General features: G+C 33.7%; 1 protein-coding gene across 1 annotated transcript in view; it reads left to right on the forward strand.

Moving 5' to 3' along the window:
- Positions 1-22905, forward strand: part of LOC126885096 (uncharacterized) — a 345985-nt gene extending 323080 nt beyond the window's left edge. The window contains exons 4-5 of the mRNA XM_050651524.1: positions 2417-2569; positions 22696-22905. Of these exons, the coding sequence (XP_050507481.1) occupies positions 2417-2569; positions 22696-22829 (287 nt within the window). The 3' untranslated portion in view covers positions 22830-22905. The remainder of the gene's footprint in view (positions 1-2416; positions 2570-22695) is intronic.
- Positions 22906-23248: the final 343 nt, after the last annotated feature.

Genomic DNA, 23248 nt, shown 5'->3' on the forward strand with positions numbered 1-23248 from the left:
GAACCTACTTAACCTACCTTGTCTTGATCTGACGTTTTCGAGTTTTTCTAGGGATAGGTTTTTTAGGGACTGCCGCGACGCACGCCACTGTATTAAAAGTCCATATATGGTAGGGATACATTTTCAAGGTACAAGGTTTTTTCCCATGTGATTTTCTGATGTGCTCGAGTAACACGTAAAATCCCCGCTGGGGCTCCCCTTCCACAAGGGATATTAATATTCCTTGTTGTATTCTTTAGTTTTTATACTAATTTGTAAAAAGTAGTCTATGCATATTAGTCTAGGCGCCAAATAGAGGTCACCGTGTCATTTTCAATTCAGATGGACAAACTCAACGGTTTCTTATGGATTTTGGGCTGCTGATTACAAATTTCGAAGGGGGATTTCGATCCGAGTGGTCAAAAAATTGTTGTTTATAAATTGTTTATAAGGCTCTGGCTCATAAACTAAAAGAGATAAAAAAAATGTTACAAATAAAATTTGTTCCCTAATAAAAAACGAGGAAAGAACCGTTTACTAAACTTAAATCCGACAATTAGAACTCAAGATATTGTAAAATTAGTGCACAATGCAAATTGCAAATTGTAAAATAAGTATTTTTCGAAGCTTTACCGATCATAACTCGGCTTCTACGCATGCAAATGAACCTTATAGGGTGTCCTTTTAAAGCTTAATTAAGAGGCTTCCAAACAAAGTTTGTTAAATTATTTGATCTTCATTTGTTTTAAAGTTATACCCGTTTGAAGTTATAACTTTCTTAAAAAAAAATTGTGCATTAATTTGTTTATAAAGGTTTCAGGCAAACTTGAGCTATAAACATTTATACTTTAATTAACAATAATGATAAAACAACTCAAAAGGAACAATTTGAGCTTACGAAAATGTTCGTAAGTTTATTTTTGGCTAAGATTATTTCAGTCAAGTAAGTATGTATTCTTCGACGCTTTATCGATCGTAACTCGGCTTCTACGCATGAAAATGAGCCAATATGTAATATTCATATAAAAATGGATCGAGTTCTTTTGCAGCATTATCATTGCATATAAAACGAGCATTTATGATGTGGCGGCATACACACAATTGACGAGCCTTGATGATGCTGCAAAAGAACTAGATCCACTTTATATGGCTATCATATAGATAATTAGACTCTGAAGCCTCAAAAAGTTTTAGTTTTACTGCCTACAAGAACAGACTTGTACCACCATGTAACTGTTAAAATTTCGCTAAGAACTTATGCAGATGTAAAAAAGCTGATATTCCCTGTATATCTCTATGCAGATTTGCAGATGCATGAAAAAAATGTTTGTAAAAATAGTATTAATAAATAATATCAACTTACTTTTTAGTTATACTTCTGAAATATTAGTTTTTAATGTTTTTTTCTCATTTAGTGCAAGACAATGTAAATAGAATGAGAGGTGACACGAGCTACAGTATGATGATTTAATTATAAGAATTATATGATAAAATTTTATTAGGATCTTCAAAAATGAAAAATGAAGATAACGTATGTATACATAGAAATTATAATTTGCATTCAGAAGTTAGCGCGTGAACCTTTACGCGGTGAGCCGATCTTGTGCCTCATAGCGCGCGCCATTAAAATATCGACATCTTGGCCAAAAATAAACTTATGAACATTTTCATAACCTCAAATTGTTCCTTTTGAGTTTTTTTATCATTATTGTTCATTAAAGTATAAATGTTTATAGCTCAAATTTGCTTGAAACCCTTATAAACAAATGAATGTACAATATTTTTAAGAAAATTGTAACTTAAAACGGGTATAACTTTAAAACAAATGAAGATCAAGTAATTTGTCAAGCTTTGTTTGGAAGCCTGTTAATTAAGCTTTAAAACGACACCTTCTAAGACTTATTTGCATGCGTAGAAGCCGAGTTACGATCGATAAAGCTTCGAAAAATACTTATTTTGCAATTTTCAATTTGCATTGTGCACTAATTTTACAATATCTTGAGTTCTAATTGTTAGATTTAAGTTTAGTAAACGGTTTTTTCTTCGTTTTTTATTAAGGAACAAATTTTATTTAAAACATTGTTTTTATCTCTTTTAGTTTATGAGCCAGAGCCTTATAAACAATTTATAAACAATTAAATTGTTTATAACAATTTTTTGACCACTCGGATCGAAATCCCCCCTCGAAATTCGTAATCAGCAGCCAAAAATCCATAAGAAACCGTTGAGTTTGTCCATCAGACTTGAATATGACACGGTGACTCCTCTGGCGCCTAGACTATATTCTATAATAAACATCGACCAACAAAAAAATACTTAAAATATGTTATTTTTTTTAATCGAGCAACTTTTATCCCCTGTGCATATTTTTTTGTTAAAATCACATTTATGATTCTAATTAACCTATTGAAATATTTTTACATTTTCTACATTTTAGTACACCCATTCGATATAAAAGAGCCAATACAACAAAATTGTCCCAAATCTCCTCCAGGGCCCTATTACAGGCCATATGATCTAGATTCTTGCCTGGTATTTAATAAAGATCTTCAAATAATTTGTGATAAAAGAAATGATCAGAAAACTTCCTGTAAGTATTATTTACTGCTTGTATTCTTTATGACTATTATTTTAATACCTACTATACTATAATTAAGTAATATTAAAAGAAGAAATCAATAGAAAGAAAATACCACGATTAATAACTCAATAAGATATTATCCAGGATACATCATTTACATACACCTAAAATTATATGGAATTATCTGATATTTCTTATTATTTCGTGCGGATTTAAAATAGACCAGGGCATTTAGCACTAAAAACACCCGAATAAATAAATTTTTAAATACAGCACCTAGAGACTTGCAGTTTTTTGCATTATGTTCAGGATAACGTCAGAAAAAAAGTCTACTATTCAAAAATGGGTGGAAATGCATAATTGCACTGTAAAGTGCATAAAATGCATCCAAAATTGCATAAATATAAAAATAAAATCAAAATCAGTATACTAAGGAACAAAATTTATTACTTGGGGGATTTTTGGGGTCACTGAATACGATTACGCCATCAGAACTGATCCCCGGATCACCTGGTGCCCAAGGTCACGGCAAGAGACGTCATCTTCTGGAGTGTCGATGGTTTTCGGCATTAAATCGATTCAAACGGATTACTCACGAGTTTTAGGGGTCGCTAAATACGAATATGATATCAGAATTGACCTCCGGCATACCTGGGGCCCAGGGTCGCTACTAAGGCACGTCATCTTCTGGAGTTTCGAGGGATTTTGGCACTAAATTGATGTAACTGGACTACTCCGGGGATTTTTGAGGTAGTTAAACACGAAGATGCCATCAGGACAGACCTCTAGATCACCTGTTGCCCAAGGTCACTGCAAGGGGCGTCATCTTCTGGAGTTTCGAGGGCTTTCGGTATTAAATTGATGCAAACGGATTACCTACGTGTTTTTGGAGTTGCTAAACACGAATATGATATCAGAATTGAACTCCGGAGTATCTGGTTACCAGGATCGCTACTATGGCACGTCATCTTCTGGAGTTTCGAGTAATTTTGGCACTAAATTGATATAACTGGACTACTCGGGCGGTTTTTGATTTGGTTAAACACGACGAAGCCATCAGGACAGACCTTAGGATAACCTGGTGCTCCAGGCCACTGTAAGGGACGTCATCTTCTGGAGTTTCGAGGGCTTTCGGTATCAAATTGATGCAAACGGATTACTTACGGGATTTTGAGGTAGCTTAACACGAATATGCCATCAACACCGACTCGCTGTGCACTTGGAGCCCAAGCTCACTGCAAGGAGCGTCCTCTTCTGGAGTTTTAAAGATTTCGGTATTAAATTGATAAAAATTGATTACTCGGGGGTTTTTGAGTCGTTAATCACGAATATGCCATCGGAACAGACTTCTAGATCACCTGGTGCCCAAGATCACTGCAAGGGACGTCATCTTCTGGAGTTTCGAGGGCTTTCGGTATTCAATTGATGCAAACGGATTACTTACGTGTTTTTGGAGTTGCTAAACACGAATATGATATCAGAATTGAATTTCGGAGTATCTGGTGACCAGGATTGCTACAATGGCATGTCATCTTCTGGAGTTTCGAGGGTATTCGGCATAAAATGGATACAAGTGGATTACTGAGGGTTTCTTGAGGTCGCTAAATACGAATATGCCATCAAAACCGAATCCCGGAGAACCTGGTGCCCAAGGTTACTGCTAGGGGCGTCATTTTCTGGAGCTTCGAGAGTCTTCGGTACTAAATTGATGCAAACGGATTACTCATAGGTTTTTGGGGTTGCTGAACGCGAATACGCCATCATATCTCACCCTCGGAACACCTGGTACCTAAGGCAGGTCGTCTTCTGAAGTTCCGAGGGTTTTCATCATTCAGTTGATGCAAACGGATTACTTACTAATCGGATTTTGGAGTTGTTGAACACGATTGCGTCATCAGAACAGACACCAGGGCACCTGGTACCTAGGGCACGTCATCTTCTGGAGTTGCGAGGGTTTTCGGTACTTAATTGATGCAAATGGATTACTCATGGGTTTTTGGGGTTTCTGAATATAAATACGACTACAGAACAGACACCGGAGCACCTGGTGCCTAAGGCACGTTATCTTCTGTAGTTTCGAGAGTTTTCGGTACTAAATTGATGAAAAATGGATTACTTTTTGGTTTTGGGGTTGTTACATGAGGAATTCTGGAGTATCTTGTGATTACGGTAATCACTAATAACGTCAACGCATAATAACACTCATAATATAAAAAAAATTAATAGATCAACATAGTAGAGTTCGTATTCCGCAAACCTAAAAACCCATGAGCAATTCGTTTACATCAATTTAGTACCAAAATTTTTCTAAACTCCATAAGATGATATACCTTAGGCACCAGGTGCTCCTGTGTTTGCTCTGATGGCGTGTTTGTCTTCAGCGACCCCAAAAACCCGTGAGTAATCTGTTTGCATCAATTGAGTACCAAAAACTTGCAAAACTCCAGAAGATGACGTGCCTTAGGAGGCACCAGGTCCTCCGGTGTTTGTTCTGATGGGGTATTCGTGTTCAGCATCCCCAAAAACCTATAAGTAATCTGTTTGCATCAATATAGTACCGAAAACCTCGCCTAGCGGATGACGCCCCATGAAGTGACCCTGGGCACCAGGTTCTACGATGGTCTGTTTTGACGGCATGTTAGTGTTTACTGACCTCAAAAACCCCCGAATAATATATTTTCATCAATTTAATGCCGAAATTTCTTAAAACTTCAGAAGATGACGTCCCTTGTAGTGACGTTTTGCACCAGGTGCACAGTGGGTAGGTTGTGATGGAATATTCGTGTTTATCGACCTCAAAAACCCTCCAGTAATTCATTTGCATCAATTAAATTCCGAAAACCCTCTAAACCCCAGAAGATAACGTGCCCTAATAGAGACCCTTTGCACCAAGTATTCCGAAGTTCAATTATGATGGCATATTCGTGTTTAGCAACTCCAAAACCACGTAAGTAATCCGTTTGCATAAATTTAATACCGAAATCCCTCTAAACTCCAGATGACGTCCCTTGCATTGATATTTAGCACCAGGTGATCCAGTGGTCTGTTCTGATGGCATATTCGTGTCTAAAACCTCAAAAGCCCCGAGTAATCAATTTTTATCAATTTAATGGCAAACTCCCTCAAACCTCCAGAAGAGGACGTCCCTTGCAGTGACCTTGGGCTCAAGATGTACAGGGGTCGGTTCTGATGGCATATTCGTGTTTAACGACTTAAAAAAAACCCTCTAGTAATATTATTTGCATCAATTAAATGCAGAAAACCCTCGAAACCCCAGAAGATGACGTGCCTTAATAGCGACCCTGGGCACGAGGTGCTCCAGAGGTCGATTCTGATGGCATATTCGTGTCTAGGGACCCCACAAACCCTCCAGTAATCCATTTGGATCAATTAAATGCCGAAAATCCTCGAAACCCCAGAAGATGACGTGCCCTAGTAGCGACCATGGGCACCAGGTACTTAGGAGTTCAGTTCTGATATATTTGTTTTTAATGTCCCCAAAAAACCCGTGAGTAATCCGTTTACATCAATTTAATGCCGAAAACACTCGAAACTCTAGCAGATTACGTGCCTTAGTAGCGATCCTGGGCACCAGGTACTCCGGAATGAATTCAATTCTGATGGCATATTCCTGTTTAGCGACCCCGGAAACCCGTAAGTAATCCGTGTGCATAAATTTAATACCGAAAGAATTCGAAACTCCAGAAGATGTCGTTCCTTGCAGTGACCTTGGCACCAGGTAATCCGGTGGTCTATTCTGATGGCATATTCGTGTTTGGCGACCTCAAAAACCCCCAAGTAATCCGTTTGTACCAATTTAATACCGAAAGCCCTCGAAAGTCCAGAAGATGACGTCCCTTGCAATGACCTTGGGCACCAGGTGATCCAGAGGTCTGTTCTGATGGCATATTCGTTTTTAACCAACTCAAAAACCCCCCGAATCCAGTTGCATCAATTTAGTGCCGAAATCCCTCGAAACTCCAGAAGATGACGTGCCATAGTAGCGACCCTGGGCACCAGGTACTCCGGAGGTCAATTCTAATTGCATATTAGTACTTAGTGACCCCTAAAACCCGTGAGGAATCCGTTTGCATCGATTTAATGCCGAAATCCATCGAAACTCCAGAAGATGACGTATCTTGCACTGACCTTGGGCACCAGGTGATCCGGGGGTCAGTTCTGATTGCGTAATCGTATTCAGTGACCCCAAAAACCCCCCAAATAATAAATTTTGTTCCTTAGTATACTGATTTTGACTTTATTTTTATAAAACCTTAAAACTTTTTATACCATTGTACAAATGAAGTTTTTTGTTGTTTATTTGGGTTTATATGATAGTGGAGCCACTGAAGGTGGATATGAGCTATTAGCTCAGATTTCGTTGAACCTCCATCGATTTGCATGAAAATTGGTGAGTGGTTAGAGGATATCTCATTAAACAAAGGTGACATGCTGCCAACTTGCGCTTTTACCCTGGGGGTGGATGCCACCCCTCCTCGGGGGTGAAAATTATTTTATAAAAAATAACCCCACAATTCGATAGAGCGACAAATTTCAAGCAAAATTTGTTATATAAAGTTATTAAAATAAATCAAAACTTTTTGAGTTATGAAAGATCAAAGATTTTAAATTTTCTTGAGAAAAATGCATGTTTTTAACCAATTTTTCATCAATAACTCAAAAAGTGTAAGTTTTTACAAAAAAGTTATTATTATCAAAATTGAAGCTAATAAAAAATGAAATAAACCCCTTACTACAAAAACCTTTTAGTTTTAACTAAAAGTGAGTTACAGGTAATTGAATGTATATTTCTTTCGGCGAGTACCCAAATCTAAGCATTTAAGCTTAAATTACGGGAAAATGATGCATATTATAATATAAACTTATTAAACATTTGTGAAAGTACTTAGAAATATCTATCAAATGAGGTACTCATCAAGTTAATAGCATTAAAATTTATGCTCCAAACATTCTTCAAACTTTATCTTTTAAAAAATTTTCCAAAAAATGTTATCGATTTTTTTTAATAACTCCGTTAATTCTTAAGATATCAGGTTGACCTAAAAACGGTTTGCAAGGTAATTCTAAGGGCTATTAAAGCGCGTTAAACATAATCTTTCAAACCCCTTACTTTTTTAAAAATCAAAGATTAAATGGCCACGGTTACATGGTTCTCGCAGCAAAATTTAAGCTTTAAACGTTTCTATCTCGGTTATTTTTCACCCTACAGAAATAGTAAGAGAGGTATAATATTTGATATAGAAAATACTAAAATTTGGTTATTCATAATTTTTTACGTATATTGAGTATTTTTGTAGTTATTATCAAAAGAAAATAAACATGACGATAATTTTAAAAATTCTGATTTTTTTAAATTATATCTTTTTTTCAAAAATTTGCATTCTAAACCGGTGAAAATTGTTAAAATCATTTCTTATGCTAATACAAAGAAATTTTTCTAAGGATTACTAGAAATTTTATTTTTTGTGGAAAAGGCGTATGTTTCATTTTTCACATTTTCCTAAAAAATTCGAAAGGGTTCTCTTAGTTTCATCATAACTTGCTTAATTTTGATGCTATGAACTTCTCCTGAAGCTCATTTGTTAGGTGTGCTAAAGTACTTTGATAAATGTTAAATAGGTATATTTTATAAAATGCATAGTTTTCACGTTATTGAAGCTTGAATACTTAGATTTGAGTACTCATCGAAAAAAATATACATTCAATTACCTATAACTCACTTTGAATTAACATTAGTTTAGTATTTTGAGTGAATATTGTATTCAATTTTTTATTGTGTTCAATTTTGGTAAGAATAACTTTTTTGTAAAAGCTAATAGTTTTTGGGTTATACGTGAAAAACAGCTTTAAAAGATGCATTCTTTTACGAAAAAATAAAATCTGTGATCTTTAATAACTCCAAAAGTATTGATTTATGTTAATAACTTAATATAACAAATGTTGCTTAGAATTTGTCCCTCTATCGATTTATGGTATTATTTTTAATAAAATAATTTTCACCCCAGAAAAGGGGTGGCATCCACCCCCAGGGAAAAAGCGCAAGTTGGCATCATGTCACCTATGTTCCTTGAGGTATCCTCTAACTGCTCACCACTTTTCATGAAAATCGATGGAGGTTCAACGAAATCGGAGGTGAAAACCTTCAGTGACTGCACTATGACTGCGGACACTAAATCCATTCGCCAATTTTACTATTTTTTATTTTATTAGTCATTTTTTCGTATCTTATCCTAAAACTAATACTAATATTAATCTCTAATAAACAATTCTACTAATAAATAATTATTTTTGTATTTTTTTTTAATATTTTTTTTATTATATTTTTTTTATTATATTTTTTTTTATTTTTTTTTCTAAATGATGTTCTCAGAGTTCCACAGCAAAAACTGCAACATTCTTCTTTTCTTCTTTAGCCCTCTACTTCATTCGAAAGCTTTTTACTATGGACTGTCCAAGTTCGTCATTCATTTTTTTTATTATATATTTTTTTATTATATATTTTTTTCTATTATTTTTTTTATATTTTTTTATATATTTTTTTGTATTTTTTTTTCTTTTTTTATTTATATTTTTTTTTCTTTTCTTTTTTCTTTTAATATATAACAATTTACAAGAAATACTTAAACTATATTTTACAATTACAACTTAAGTTTAATATCTAAAATATGTTTATACAATAGTCGATATACCAACTCATTATTTTCTAATGTTAATAAATAATTTAAATTAATGGGATGGTGGATATCAGTCAAAGAATACAGTGAATTTAAAAACATATTAACTTTATTAGAAATAAGAGAACAGGTCAAAATTTTGTGTTGTAGGTTACCAAACTGACCACAAATACATTGAGGACTATCAGCTATATTAAGTTTAAATATATATGATGGTGTAAGGCAGTGGTTAAATCTCATTCTGCATATGGTTCTTGTCATATCCTTTGTCGACTCCATTTTAGAAAACCAAGGTTTATCTGTGATATAGTTTCTGTATTTATGTTCTCATCAATACCTTTCTATCCATTCTTTCTTAAGCTTCTTGAATAAATCTTTTTTAAATGAAGTTTTTTACTTCTGTATGATTTTTTATTTTTATGTTTATGCAATTTTTAATGCATTTTATGCACTTTACAGTACAATTATGCATTTCCACCCATTTTTGAATAGTAGACTTTTTCCTGGCGTCATCCTGAACATAATGCAAAAAACTGCAAGTCTCTAGGTGCTGTATTTAAAAATTTATTTATTTTGTGCTAAATGCCCTGGTCTAAAAAAACGAACACACGAAGTCAAATAATATTTATTTTAAAGCAATTTAGTCACAAATACATAACATCAAAAAATCAAGTCAATAACATCAAAAATTTCAATGTTAAACTAATAATGTTCAAATTGTTTTTATTTTTTGTTTTGTTTTTTTGTTTTTTTGGTCGTCAGTGTTATCACCTCTAGTCCTTATGCAAGCTTCAGTTTGCGGGGGCACGCTCCTAATCAGAATATCAACATTTGTTGTGGTAGGTTACTCTTCAAGAGCAGCTTGTACTAGCCGTGCGGTGTTTTGTGGATTCTCAAGGCAAGCTCTAATTTTTCTTTTAAGCATATCCCACAAATACTCAATAGGGTTAAGCTCGGATGAGCAAGCAGGCCACTCCAAACAAGGGATACCTTCTGCTTCAATCATGTCTCTAGTCACTCTAATGGTATGTGGAGGTCCATTATCATGCATGAAAATTAAATTTTCTCCTGTTGCACCTCTCCAAAAACCTAACTACAGGTTATAAACATACCTGTGAGCAGTTATCGTTGATTGGATGAAAATTAAAGGAGTTTTTTTACGGATCACAATTCCTCTCCAGAACATTACACTTCCCCTTTTATATTTGTGAACAGATTTGACAGTTTTCGTTCTTGCTTGTCTTCCTCGACCTCTAAGTACACGATTTTGTGGGTCATCTGATTTTACACAAATCCTGACTTTTTCTAAAAATAGCACATTTTGTCAATTGCCAATGTTTCAGTTTTGGTGGTGAAGACACTAATTTAGACGATCAATCTTGTGCTGCCTGGATAACTCGGGAACCCATAACTGCTGTATTCTGCTGTATACTTCTTGGCACGAACTCTTCTTTTTATCGTTTCAACTGAAACAGTTACACCTGTAGCTTCCAAAAGCTGCCTTTGGAGCTGCTGGTGAGAAATGATTGGGTGTCTTCCAGCTGATTGGACAATTAAACGATCTTGGCGAGCCGTTATTACTTTTTGGCCACTTTCCCTTCTTTATTTTTGAGCTTTACTATTTCCTGTTACCTAGCATAGGTTTTTGACAGAACGTCCTGTCCCTCTGAGAACATTACTTGCTCCACAAGACCAATAGTCTATCCCCGTTGTAGGTTCTATAACCCCACATGAGGCATATTTTCGTTTTTGGACGCAAAAGTTAGCTTATTTATTTTCGTTCAATTTGCAACTCAAGCAAATAAACTATACCATACCGAGCTGTACTATCAGATTGTCTTATCGATTTGTTTATTTTCAATAAAAACCGTTATTCTTCGCAAGAATAATAAGTTTTTTTAAAAGAAATAAATATTGTTTTGAAATACATGGTGATTCCATAATATAAGTTTGGGTATTTGTATATTTTATTATTATTTATATATTTATGTACTATACTAAATTTACAAACGAGATGCAGTAGAAATAAACAAACCAAGACACGTTAAATGCTATTGGCGTACTCCCGTAATGTATAAGCTTTGGAAATCATGATTTGGGATTTACAATGTATTTACATTGTAAATTATGATTTGGGAGTGTCCTAGTGCATTTAACGTGTCTTGGTTTGTTTATTTCTACTGCACCTTGATTGTAAATTTAGTATAGATATTATTATTATTTATATTTTAAAATAACGTACATATAAAATCAGAGTTAATTTTGAGAGTAAACTGAATGTAAGACCAAATACTTAACATGTCGGAATAGTATCATGAGGTTTTTTCCTGGGTTTTCCTCGTGATTTACTGTGGAATTACTAACACGAGAATTTTACTATCATCATTGGATGTGGTTGTCTTTTTTAAAGACAAATCACAAATCAAATGAGTAAAAGGGCTATACGGGGACTGGCGCAATTTGACCCTTTTTTACATGTAAATCTCCATAAGAAAATCTAAGGTCCATTCTGCTCATTTTTGGCTCGTTTTGGGGTGGAGGCGCGAAGGCTCGTCGGATCGACACGTAAGACGGCTCGTTGGAACGGGTAGGGTGTAACGAATATGTTAGCACAAAAATCAAACGCAAAGACATTGCCAAAACGGCATTACATCATATATCCGTTGTTATTGGTCCAAGTACTACGTGTAAGAGGTTAAACGAAAGAGGAAGGGGTAACGAATATGGTAACACACAACGCAAACGCAAAGACATTGCCAAAAGCGCACTATATCGTATCTCCGTTTCTATTGGTCGGATCGTGACGTGTGAGGTATCATTGGAAAGGGGATATGATAATACAGACGTTAACATAAAAAACAAACGCAGAGATAGTGCCAAAACGGCAATAGAGCATATTCCCGGTGTTAATTGTCCGAATACCACATGTAAAACATTAAACGAAAGGGAAGGGGGGTAATGAATATGATAGCACAAAAATAAACGCAAAGACAGTGCCAAAACGGCAGTAGCGCATTCTCCATTGTTATGAAGGCGTAAGGAATATGTTAACACAAAAACAAACGAAAAAATATTATCTAAACGACATTATTTCATATCTCCGTTGCTAGTGATTCGATTTTAGTATATGTGATATCGAATGAATGGTAATTGGTTAACAGAGAAGAAACAAACATGACAACATTGCCAAAACAGCACTATCGCATCTTCGTTGCTATTGAGTCTACTTTAACGAGTCAAATTAATGGGGATGAGATATCACCTAGTAATATGCCCCCCCTACCAGTTAAAACCTGGAACTATGTTCAAGCCATCTAACACCTGTACGTCATCGTAAAAGAGTCTTCAGCCTATCGCTCTCTCTCTCTCTCTCTCTCTCTCTTGCTCTCTCGCTCTCTGTCTCTCGCTCTCTGTCTCTCGCTCTCTCGAAACAATGTATGAATGATACATGCGATATATAGACGATATATGGTACCGTAGTGTATTACTAGAAATATATGATTAATCGAAGAACGTATACCCTTCTTACAGTATGACCAAACCAACAAACATCCTCGATATAATCTTCTCTGATTGAGTACTACTATACATGGATCACCATCCAATCAAACACCTGCTCTTTACAAAGAACGTGTACCATACTTTCAGTATGACCAAACCAACAAACATTCTCGATATAATCTTCTCTGCTTGAGTACTACTGTACACGGATCTCCCTCCAATCATACACATGTTCTTTACAAAGAACATATACCATTCTTACGCTGTGGCCAAACCAGCAAACATCTCATGTATAAGTCTTTTCGGAATATGCGTATCATTTTTAAGTAAATTACTAAATACAGACGTATTGTGAGCTGCATGCAATATTTTATCTACGGTAAGGCTGATAATATTATGAAAATCGTCGAATATAAATGGTATTGCGAGTTGCATACTGTATTTTATCTACGGCAAGTCGGGTAATATTATGTAGGTTGGAATTGTACTTCCGTAAGGCTGATAATATTATGAAAATCGTCGAATATAAATGGTATTGCGAGTTGCATACTGTATTTTATCTACGGCAAGTCGGGTAATATTATGTAGGTTGGAATTGTACTTCCGGTCTCGGGTAAAAAATGGAAATATATGTTGTATTAGAAAAATCGTTTAACAATATTTATCAATATGATGTATATGTTGACATAAAAAGACATTTAACATAGTGTAATAAGCAGTATTATTGAAATAAAAAAATACATGTGCTACCTATGCCCATAAATTAATGTAGAGTGTATAGCTACCTAGAAAATAAAAAATGTTAGCAAGGACAGTCATGCAGTAAGTAATGGTTCAACATAATATGTATCAGAACACGGTAATAAAGTGATGTATCTAAGCGATGGAATGTGTGTAAACGATGTATAAAAAATGATGTAAGCAAGCAATGAATGAAACGTAGTCAATTCGGTCGAACATAAATTTGTTTAAAAAACAAAAATATGTTCTTAACAGCAGCCACCAACGTAAAGGTATGACTACATCGACCGCCATGTTAGTAGGAATGATGGTTAGTAGGAATGAAATATTTACATTATATGATAATATATTTAATAATAGCAATATACTTAACTTACGTACTAAGATCAGATCATTATTATCTAACCTGGTTTAGTAGACATCTTTTTATTGATCTGTTGGACATCTTTTATATATTCATATTAATGTTAAAACATCGATACTTTTGGTGTTAATTCATTCGTTACTGTAGTATTCAAAATGAATTATTGGGGTAAATATAATAACTCTAGATTATCTAATCTTAAAACTAAGGATTTTCCGACTCCTGTTTTGTGACAGGCTATCGAAGACTTAAAAACTAAATCGGGGGAAAGAAGACCATTAAGTTATCGATTGTCTTAACTTAGAGGCTACATAAGCAACGGCTCTAGAGTTAACTAGAACGTCTCATTATTTTCCCATATAATTATGTGGTCCATATCAGATATCTTTTTAGTGGTCATAACTAAACATATTTTTTTGTTTTTGTTTTCTTTTTTGATATGAGCTAATCTTAATAATTATACTTAATGTAGAGATAATATATACAAAATTAAGATCTAGTAGAATTATCATATTATATAAAAGCGATGAGTGAGGGAAAGGTTGAGAGAAGGAATGTAGTAAAAAGGGTCTGTTCCAGATAATATATGTAGCATAATGTTAGCTGTAATAAATAAAGTGTTAAAAATGACTATATTCAATCAACGAAATATGCTAATCTTAATGACAAAAATGATTAGTGATAAAATAAAAAATGTCTGATTCAGATCCATTTATCATTATTGTAGTTGTAATAAATAAAGTTTAAAAAATGACTATATTCAATCAGCATCAATCTTAAAGTAAATCAGATCATCAAGGATAAATGTTAAAATATGCCTGGCTTATTGTAATCTTGCTTTGTGGTATATCTAATCAACATCCATCTCAAGATTATCAATTAAATAGTGCCCCCACGGAAGTGTACGGGAAGGACGTCGAAGATGACGCACCTAAGCAAAATACATTTTATTTAAGGGTAAAAAATATTTAAGCTAACTTTGAATGCTACGAGCCTGTAATTTGGACATTTCTATAACCAATTTCTAGGATTATTTTTAAATTCAATAAAAGGAAGTATTTTTTATGCGGCTTTAAAAAAACGCTTTTGCGCCATCTTACCTTCCACCGAGGGAAAGATGACGCACAGTGATGGTGAAGATGGCGCATGTAGGTATCTATATTAAAAGCGCAAGTGATATGAAAAGAAAATTTATTTTTTAATACTGAAAGTAAGAAAATGTAAACAAAGCTTTTTTAACATATTAACAAAAGTCACAAATGTAGTTTTCGGGATTTTTGGCTCCACTGCATTCTTTATGCACCCATTGTCCACAACTTGTGCATCTGAACCATGTTTCCGTCTTTTTGCCGAAGTCTCCACATAATATGCAGATATCACTTTCACCTCCCTCGTTGATTATGTCATCCAACTCATCGTCATTGCAAAGACCTTCTTCATCAAAATCGCTTTCTTCAGTATCGCTATCCTCCAAGATTTTTTTGTTTATTTTTTGTTTGATTATTTTTTGTACTTTGGCTTTCCCTTTATTTTTATTTAGTTTTAATCCTGCATCATTAACCAATACTTGTCTGGTTACTTTTTTCTTTCCTTCTTCCGACTTCGCCAGTTTTTATTTTTTTTTATTCTCTTTTTCTTCTAAGAATTCTTTTAAAGTGGTGCTTGTTAGAATTTCAGAATGTTGCTTTTGTCGTCCATATTTTCTTTTAATTTTTTTATTGGGCAAAGGAACTGGAGAAATAAGTGAAAGAGAAATATGTGGACGTTTGGTTATTTCATTTTGTTTTGTGGGGGTTGTGTGACGACTTTCAGGAGACTGTCGGCTGGTTGATGGACGTGGTAATTCTGGTTCTCTTATAGATGGTGTTGTTATTAGTGGAGGTGTTCCCTGAGGTGCAGGTTCAGGAGAAACATCTCTATCCAAGCTATCATTGTTTAAATTATCAGCAGGAAAAAAGTCATCTTCTGTGAACTTATCAGAGTTTAACGGAAAAATTCCGCACGTTCCGAAACCAGAAACGGCCTTATCAATATTTGCCACATGATCATATGCTAACTTAAAAATCTCGGCGACATCATATGGAGTAATTTTATCTTCAAACTCTGAGTTGCTGATCTTAGATTTTAGAAAGGAATTGCAATGGCGACCATACGCATATTTTAATGCAGAAAAAAATGACACATCAAGAGGTTGTAATTTGTGGGATGTGTGGGGTGGAATACTAACCATTATAATCCCATTCTCTTTGCAGTAATTATAAATATCCAGTGAAATATGGCTCGAGTGATTATCTAATACTAACAGCACGGGATTATCTGGACTAGACAGGACTTTTTTTTGGAAATGCTTCAGCCATAATAAAAACATAGACGTATTACTCCATCCATTATCCGTGCAGTTGTAAATCGCACCGCTTGGTCCATTTTTCTGAAGCTGTGGGCTCATCCTCTTCCTGGGAAATATAAATAATGGAGGTATGTAGTTACCGGAGGCACTGAACGCCATTATTACCGTGATATTCTTTCCTCGTTCCCACGAAGAAATGATTCCAAACTGCTTTACTCCTTTGGGTCCAAGTCTTTTACATGATTCTTTAGGAACCGTAGATATACCGATTTCATCAACATTGTAAATGCGATCTGGCAGAAATTTATATTTTTCTTGCACTGTTTCCAAATTTTTAAAAAAGCGGTCTACTTCTATTTTATTGAAGGCTGTTATTCTATTAATGCTTGTAGCTTCTGGCTTTCTCAAGGAAATTTGAGGATTTCGTTTTATAAATCCTAGATACCAGTCTTTTCCAGCCATTTGTTTATTCTTATTAAAATTGTGTTTTATTTCATTGCGTTCTGCATAAGCAAATGCCATGGTTCTCAGCTCTATGCAAGTGATACCAAAAAATAAATTGGCCAGCTTGAGAACATGATCTAGTATCTCCTTTTCATGATGTGCCGAAAACAATGGGGCTCTACCAAGAGACTCTGATTTGACTTCCTTTAATAAATTTTTAACCTTAAGTTTTCTCCTCAATGTAGCTTCTGGTATTGAAAATGCCCTTGCCACTTCCCGAATTTTACGACCATCTCTACAAAGCAAACAACAACATGTAAAACAACACTGTAAATTTCATTAAGATCTGTTTAATAGATTTTGCAAAATAAATTTTGAAATCCAGATTTTGCAAAAAAAATTCATTTTTTTAAAATGTTGCAGGACTGGAAACAAAGCAGATAGCAAGTTGAATTTTCTTTTGCTTATAGAAGTGTACTGTACCTTTCATTTGCAATTTGCAAAGTTAAAATCGATTAATTACCACGGCGGCTGGGAATTGTTTATATAAACATTAATTTTTGGTGCTACGCGCAATGCTGCATTAAGAGCTGCTGCAGAAAATGATCCTCTCTGTGTTTTTCGTATATATTTTCCCATTTCTAAAAAAGAAAAAGATGCCTCAAAATGCAAAATAGACACTAAATAATAAATATTCTATACTCCATTGTTATTTAAGGTAATGAACTGAAAAGGCAAAGATGACGCACTATAACAGCAAAGATGACGCAGTCTGCGTCAACTTAGCCTGTTCAGCATAACCTACAAAAAATGGTTATCAAAATTATCCATCATCAAATATTTAACAGATAAATCCTCGCTAACTGAAAATAAATATCACCTACTCCCATGAATATGAAGAAAATCCAATGGAACCATTTTTAAACAACTTACCATTAATATTCGCAGTGTCAAAAATAACAAGAAATCAACGTGTATCGCGTTACTCTGCCTCACAGATACTAAACAGTACGAAAGCTGACCGATGAAGTTTTAAAGTAATAGTAGTTTCTAAAGGAGGGCGCCACGGGTATAAAAACTGAATCATAGGGGAAGGACCCCGTCCTTCCCCTATCATAAGACTCCGGAAGGTGATGTCTTTTACCATCATTTGGGCTGAGAGCAATCTTGCTTTGTGTTATAGTATAAACACGGTGCTTATCTGAGCGTATTAAATTCTGTGAGGTTGTCTTTGTTGTAAAGGTATCTAAACACTCGACGTAGTCTTCGAAGGTAATTTTAGTGTTTACAACAGATTTCTTAACTCCCTTCGCCTTCTTTGTCACACCATAATTTTTAATAAGTATTGTAATCTCATCGTCCTCATACTCTTGATCTATCAACTTCCCCCTCAGTTTTTTGATATCATTATCTGTGATAGGTACTTTTGTCTAATATAATTTAGATCGGAGCCCTATGTAGTCAGTCACAATGCAACCATTATTCTCATCCTTCATCATACCCAACACCTTCTTGTTAACCTGGGGGATGCCATAAATATTGTCTTTAGGATAAATATTGTCTTTAGGATAGTCAGACGTGTCAAAGTGCTGATGGCAGTCTGTTTTCATAGCCTCATAGGGATCTTTTTCCCGAATCTCCACGATCACACTATCGGTATCTGTATAGCAGGTCGTAAAGTTCTGTTCTGTACACGTTTCTTAAAATATCTCGAGACAGAAAAAAAGGTATCGACATGCGGTTTTCGCTATTCTGTTGCCAATTTGATCTTATTTTGTAATATAGGATTAAAAATGCATACTTGTATTTAATATTTTCCAAAGAAAACTAGATTTCTGAAAATAATTAAATAACGCCTCCTAGCTGGCATATTACTTAATAGGCTGTTTCGAAATTATAACTCTTACATTGACGAAAAAGAGCTGTTTTCAACAAGACCAAGTTTGCAAAATTCGATTTAGCCGAACCGGACTTACACCCATTTTTTCATAACAAGGTTCCCACTCACCCCCACCTCTTATTTGCAAAGGTAGACTTAAACTTGTGAAATCAAATATGCGCAGAATTTTATGAAGAATACGATGATCGGATTTCCAGTGCCCTTTCATTAGGCAAATTTTGCATAATTTTGATTTTTTAATTTTTGATATTCAATTACGCCCTCTAGCGGTGAACCTACAATTATGAAAATAATTTCCCGGCTTTTCACGAGGCGACTTTTGATATAAATATTTTTTTCTCAAAGCTGTACTATAAACGGTTCCTGAGATATGGCCTAGAGCCATTCTTTATTGGGACACGCCATTATATTTTATGTATACAGGGTGGGCCAAAGAAAAGAGTCCACCTCGATATTTGGCAGTGGTTATTAGATTTTAAGGAAATACCGAAACAGGTCGATTTTTATTTGTAAATTATGATTTTTTGAAAAAGACTAATGTCCAGTTGTACCAACAAATAAACGATTAATTTTTTGATGTGGATTGCCCGTTTATTTTAAAATATAATAATTGTCAAAAAAACTGTCAATTAAAAACAGAAACTTTAACGATTCTTCCGAAAAATATTAAATTTTTACCATCAAATATAATAACAGAACACTTTTCGTTCGAAAAAGGTTAAAATTTAATATTTTTTGGGAGAATCCTTAAAATTTCTGATTTTAATTTGACAGTCTTTTGACAATTATATTTTAAAATAAACGGGCAATCCAAATCAATCGTTTATTTGTTGGTACAACTAGACATAAGTTTTCAATCTAATAGCACATAAAATAATACCAAAAATATTACTCTACATCCCACCAGATTGAAAACAATGGGAACCTTCTCTGGTTACATAAGATGAGGGAATTTTACAATTTTTTGATATCTATGTATTTCATACTAGTGACGTCATCCATCTGGACGCGATGACGTAATCGATGATTTTTTTAAATGGGAATAGGGGTCGTGTGGTAGCTCATTTGAAAGGGTGTCCAATTCTCTATTCAGTGATATAAACATTAATATCATTATTTATACAAGGTGACCAAAAAAATAATTTTTGAATGGAATTAATTGACGCACAAAGAAGAATGTATGTAGTTTATTTAACTCAAAATACATTGTACTGCTGTCACATAGAAAAAATGTTTATTTAGGCAGTGCTTAGATTCTTACGTAAACAACGGTGTATTTGCACCCCATTCGTATATCCATTTTTTTATATGTAAACGTCGGGGAAATTGATTTTAAAGATAATTAAGACTTGTTTATATACTATGAAACATACTTTTACAAACAAAGTACTCATTTATTCTTAAAAAAAATTATTATTATCGTTGCAAGACAAACACATGAAATTTTTCACAGAGTGAGCAACACAAAGTTTTTACACACAATACAGTTATGCCGGGAGTTACGGTCTTTTTCTCTGACATAAGTAACATCGACGTTGTCCTGCACCTCTGTTAGCTCCAGGTGGAACATCAGAATCGTCCAATTCAGGATATGAAATTTTTCGTCATTTACACCGTACAGTCATTTTTCCAAAAAAGCACGTAAACTCAAAGAGTTTTAAATGGTGTAACGGGTGGAATGCGTTTAGAATTGAATTTAATGCTAATACAAAAATCGACAAAAATCAAAAAAAAAATTATTAAAAAAGATAGGTGAGAAAAACGAGGCCTCGGGTGCAGCTGCACCCCGCACCGCCTTACGAGGCTTAAATTAAATCACATCCCGCCTCCCACCTACCTCATGGCAGTTTGAACATTTAATTTAAGCGAAAAGCAATGTTTATTTCCCAAATAAATATTTTTTTCTATTTTCTGACAGAAATAGAATGTATTTTGAGTTAAATAAATTGAGTATATTTAAATGGGAAATAAGCCACAATTTTACCTAAAAATGATTTTTTTTTTATTTATTTATTTACCTAAAAATAGCTTCAGAACAACATTAAATAAATTGCTTACATTCTTCCTTTTGCGCCAATTAATTTAATTCAAAAAAATTTTTTTTGGCCACCCTGCATAAATAATGATATTAATGTTTATATTACTGAATAGAGAATTGAACACCCTTTCAAATGAGCTACCACACGACCCCTATTTCAATTTAAAAAAACCATCGATTACGTCATCACGCCCAGATAGATGACCTCACTAAGTGTGAATTATGTATAAAAAAATTGTAATAAAAATCGACCTGTTTCGGCATTTTCTTAAAATCTAATAACTACTGCCAAATATTTAGGTGAACTCATTTCTTTGGCCCGCCTATATATTATATACAGGGTGTCACTTAATTAAGTTGAACATAATATTATGGGAAACTTTTTTATGTTTAATTTTACGAAAAAAAGTTATTCATAAAAAGTTCTGCATGGCCTAAAACCTATGATTCAACCATCAGGTATCAAATTTTATCTATATTATACGAGGTATATCAAAAAATATGAATTTCTCTAAAGAGTAAAGTATCTTTATTTACCTATTTCACAATATTGAAAATTGTTATTATGAAATGTTGTTGGGAATAAAAAATTATGTTTTAATATAATATGCAATTACATCCTTCTAATGAAAAAAAAAATATTTGAAAAATGTTCTCAAATTACGGATACAAACATCATTTTCATTTATAACTCTTTTATTTATAATTTGACGAAGAAAAGTTATTCTTTTAAATATCTCTTCATGGTTTAAGATCTAAGATGCAACCATCATATATCAAATAATATGAATTTTATACGAGGTATATAAAAAAAATATGAATTTCGACCAAGAGAAGTACCGTTATAGTTCACAGCATTTAAATTAGAATGATATAATTACATATTAGAACATAATTTTTAATTCTAACCAACTTTTCATAATAGCAATTTTCCATATTATGAATTTAAGTACGTAAAATAAACAAAGTTTTCGTTATGATAATGCTCGCATTTTCAGCTTGTGTTTGTCTGGTTTCGCTATTATTTTTCTAATATTTAAAAGTGTTTTGATTATGGAGCCATGGAGTTCACATTTCTTCCCTTTTCAGTTATTAATGCCTTATTCTGTAGTTCCTACCTACATCACTGTGTTTAATAATATTCTTGTTGTTTTTTAGTATGTAGTCAATATCAGTTTCATAATGTTTCCATCTGTTGGTATTTATGTCCACTTTGGCTGGGTTTTTTTCTTGAAGAACGGCTTTATTACTGTGACTACATTACTGAGTGTAATGATACCTAGTGTTATTATCTTTTTTTTTTTAAATTCGCCGGTCTGGAAGAATGACGTACCCGACTGCAAAAAGTCAAATTTCTCAGGAGAGCAAAAAAACGATTTTTAAATATTTAAAATACAGATTAAGTGAGTAATAATACAGTAGCATTGGTATGGTGTTTATTCTTACCCTATTAGTTCGAATTTCATTATCTTAATTTCATCCCCCCATTTTCAACCCTATTTACAGTTGCGTCATTATTCATCTATAATTTTTTAAATATTTAAAACAGTGATTAAATAAAGACTAACCATCATCGGTATGCCGTTTATTTTTACAGCGATGGATTTTATTTTCATCACTATTGGTCCGAATTTTATTATCTTAATTTAATCCCCCCATTTTCAACCCTATTTGCACTTGATTCATTATTCATCTGAAACAAGGTCTAAAATGGCGCGTATTTCAATAACGACGCAACTACCCTGTAGTGGCTCAGCACATATTTACAGTTCTGTAGCTTTTGTATCACCTGTACACAGTATTACGCAATACACAGGGTTAATTACGCAATAAACAGGGAATTGACAAAATTTGCAGTTACGCCATTCTTCTTCCGGACCGGCGATATGTAGTCAATATGGTTTTTAGTGTTTCCATCTGTCATCTGTTGATATCTACGTTCACTTTCTCTGTGAGCTTTTCTTGTAGAAAAACTTTATTCCATAAAGTTTGTGGGTTTCTAAATAGTTAATTAATATGTTACCTTTGTCATTTCTTGTTTCGCATTCAAATACTCCTAGACCATTTTTAATTTCTTCGTGTATTTAATATTTTTGTATTTACAGGTATGCATGAAAACTACTTCAATGAAATTACCAGATGGCAGCCTTTTGAAAAACAGCCTTTTCTATCTTCCGATATTGTGGACAAATGGGGTAAAATGATATTTAGAAGACAAAGTAGTAGAAATCATATTTGATGGATCTATCAGTAAGACATGCAACTAAAAATTTTAGTTCATTCTTAAAATAAGATGTACCTACTATAATGTTTGATCATTATTAATGTAATAAATAAAAGTTATACACCTACAGATAGGAAATTCATCATTTTTAAAGTACATAAATTAGAATTGGTAATATTATAATGTGACAAATGCAAAAATGAAGGAGTTTGGTGCAGTAAATTACTTTTTTAATCTCAATTTTGAAAATATTCATTTAACTTCTAATGGATATTAAAATATAACTAGCCTGTAATTATCATCTGTATGTCGATGCCTCAAAGCCAATCGGTGTAATAAACGTTTAAAATGAGATAAGAAGATGTTTGTGAATGTAGTTGCAGAAAAATTATACTGTTCATTATTGTGTTTATATTGCTAATTTACGAAGAACA

The sequence above is a fragment of the Diabrotica virgifera genome, chromosome 5, assembly GCF_917563875.1.
Source record: "Diabrotica virgifera virgifera chromosome 5, PGI_DIABVI_V3a".
Classification (NCBI taxonomy): domain Eukaryota; kingdom Metazoa; phylum Arthropoda; class Insecta; order Coleoptera; family Chrysomelidae; genus Diabrotica; species Diabrotica virgifera.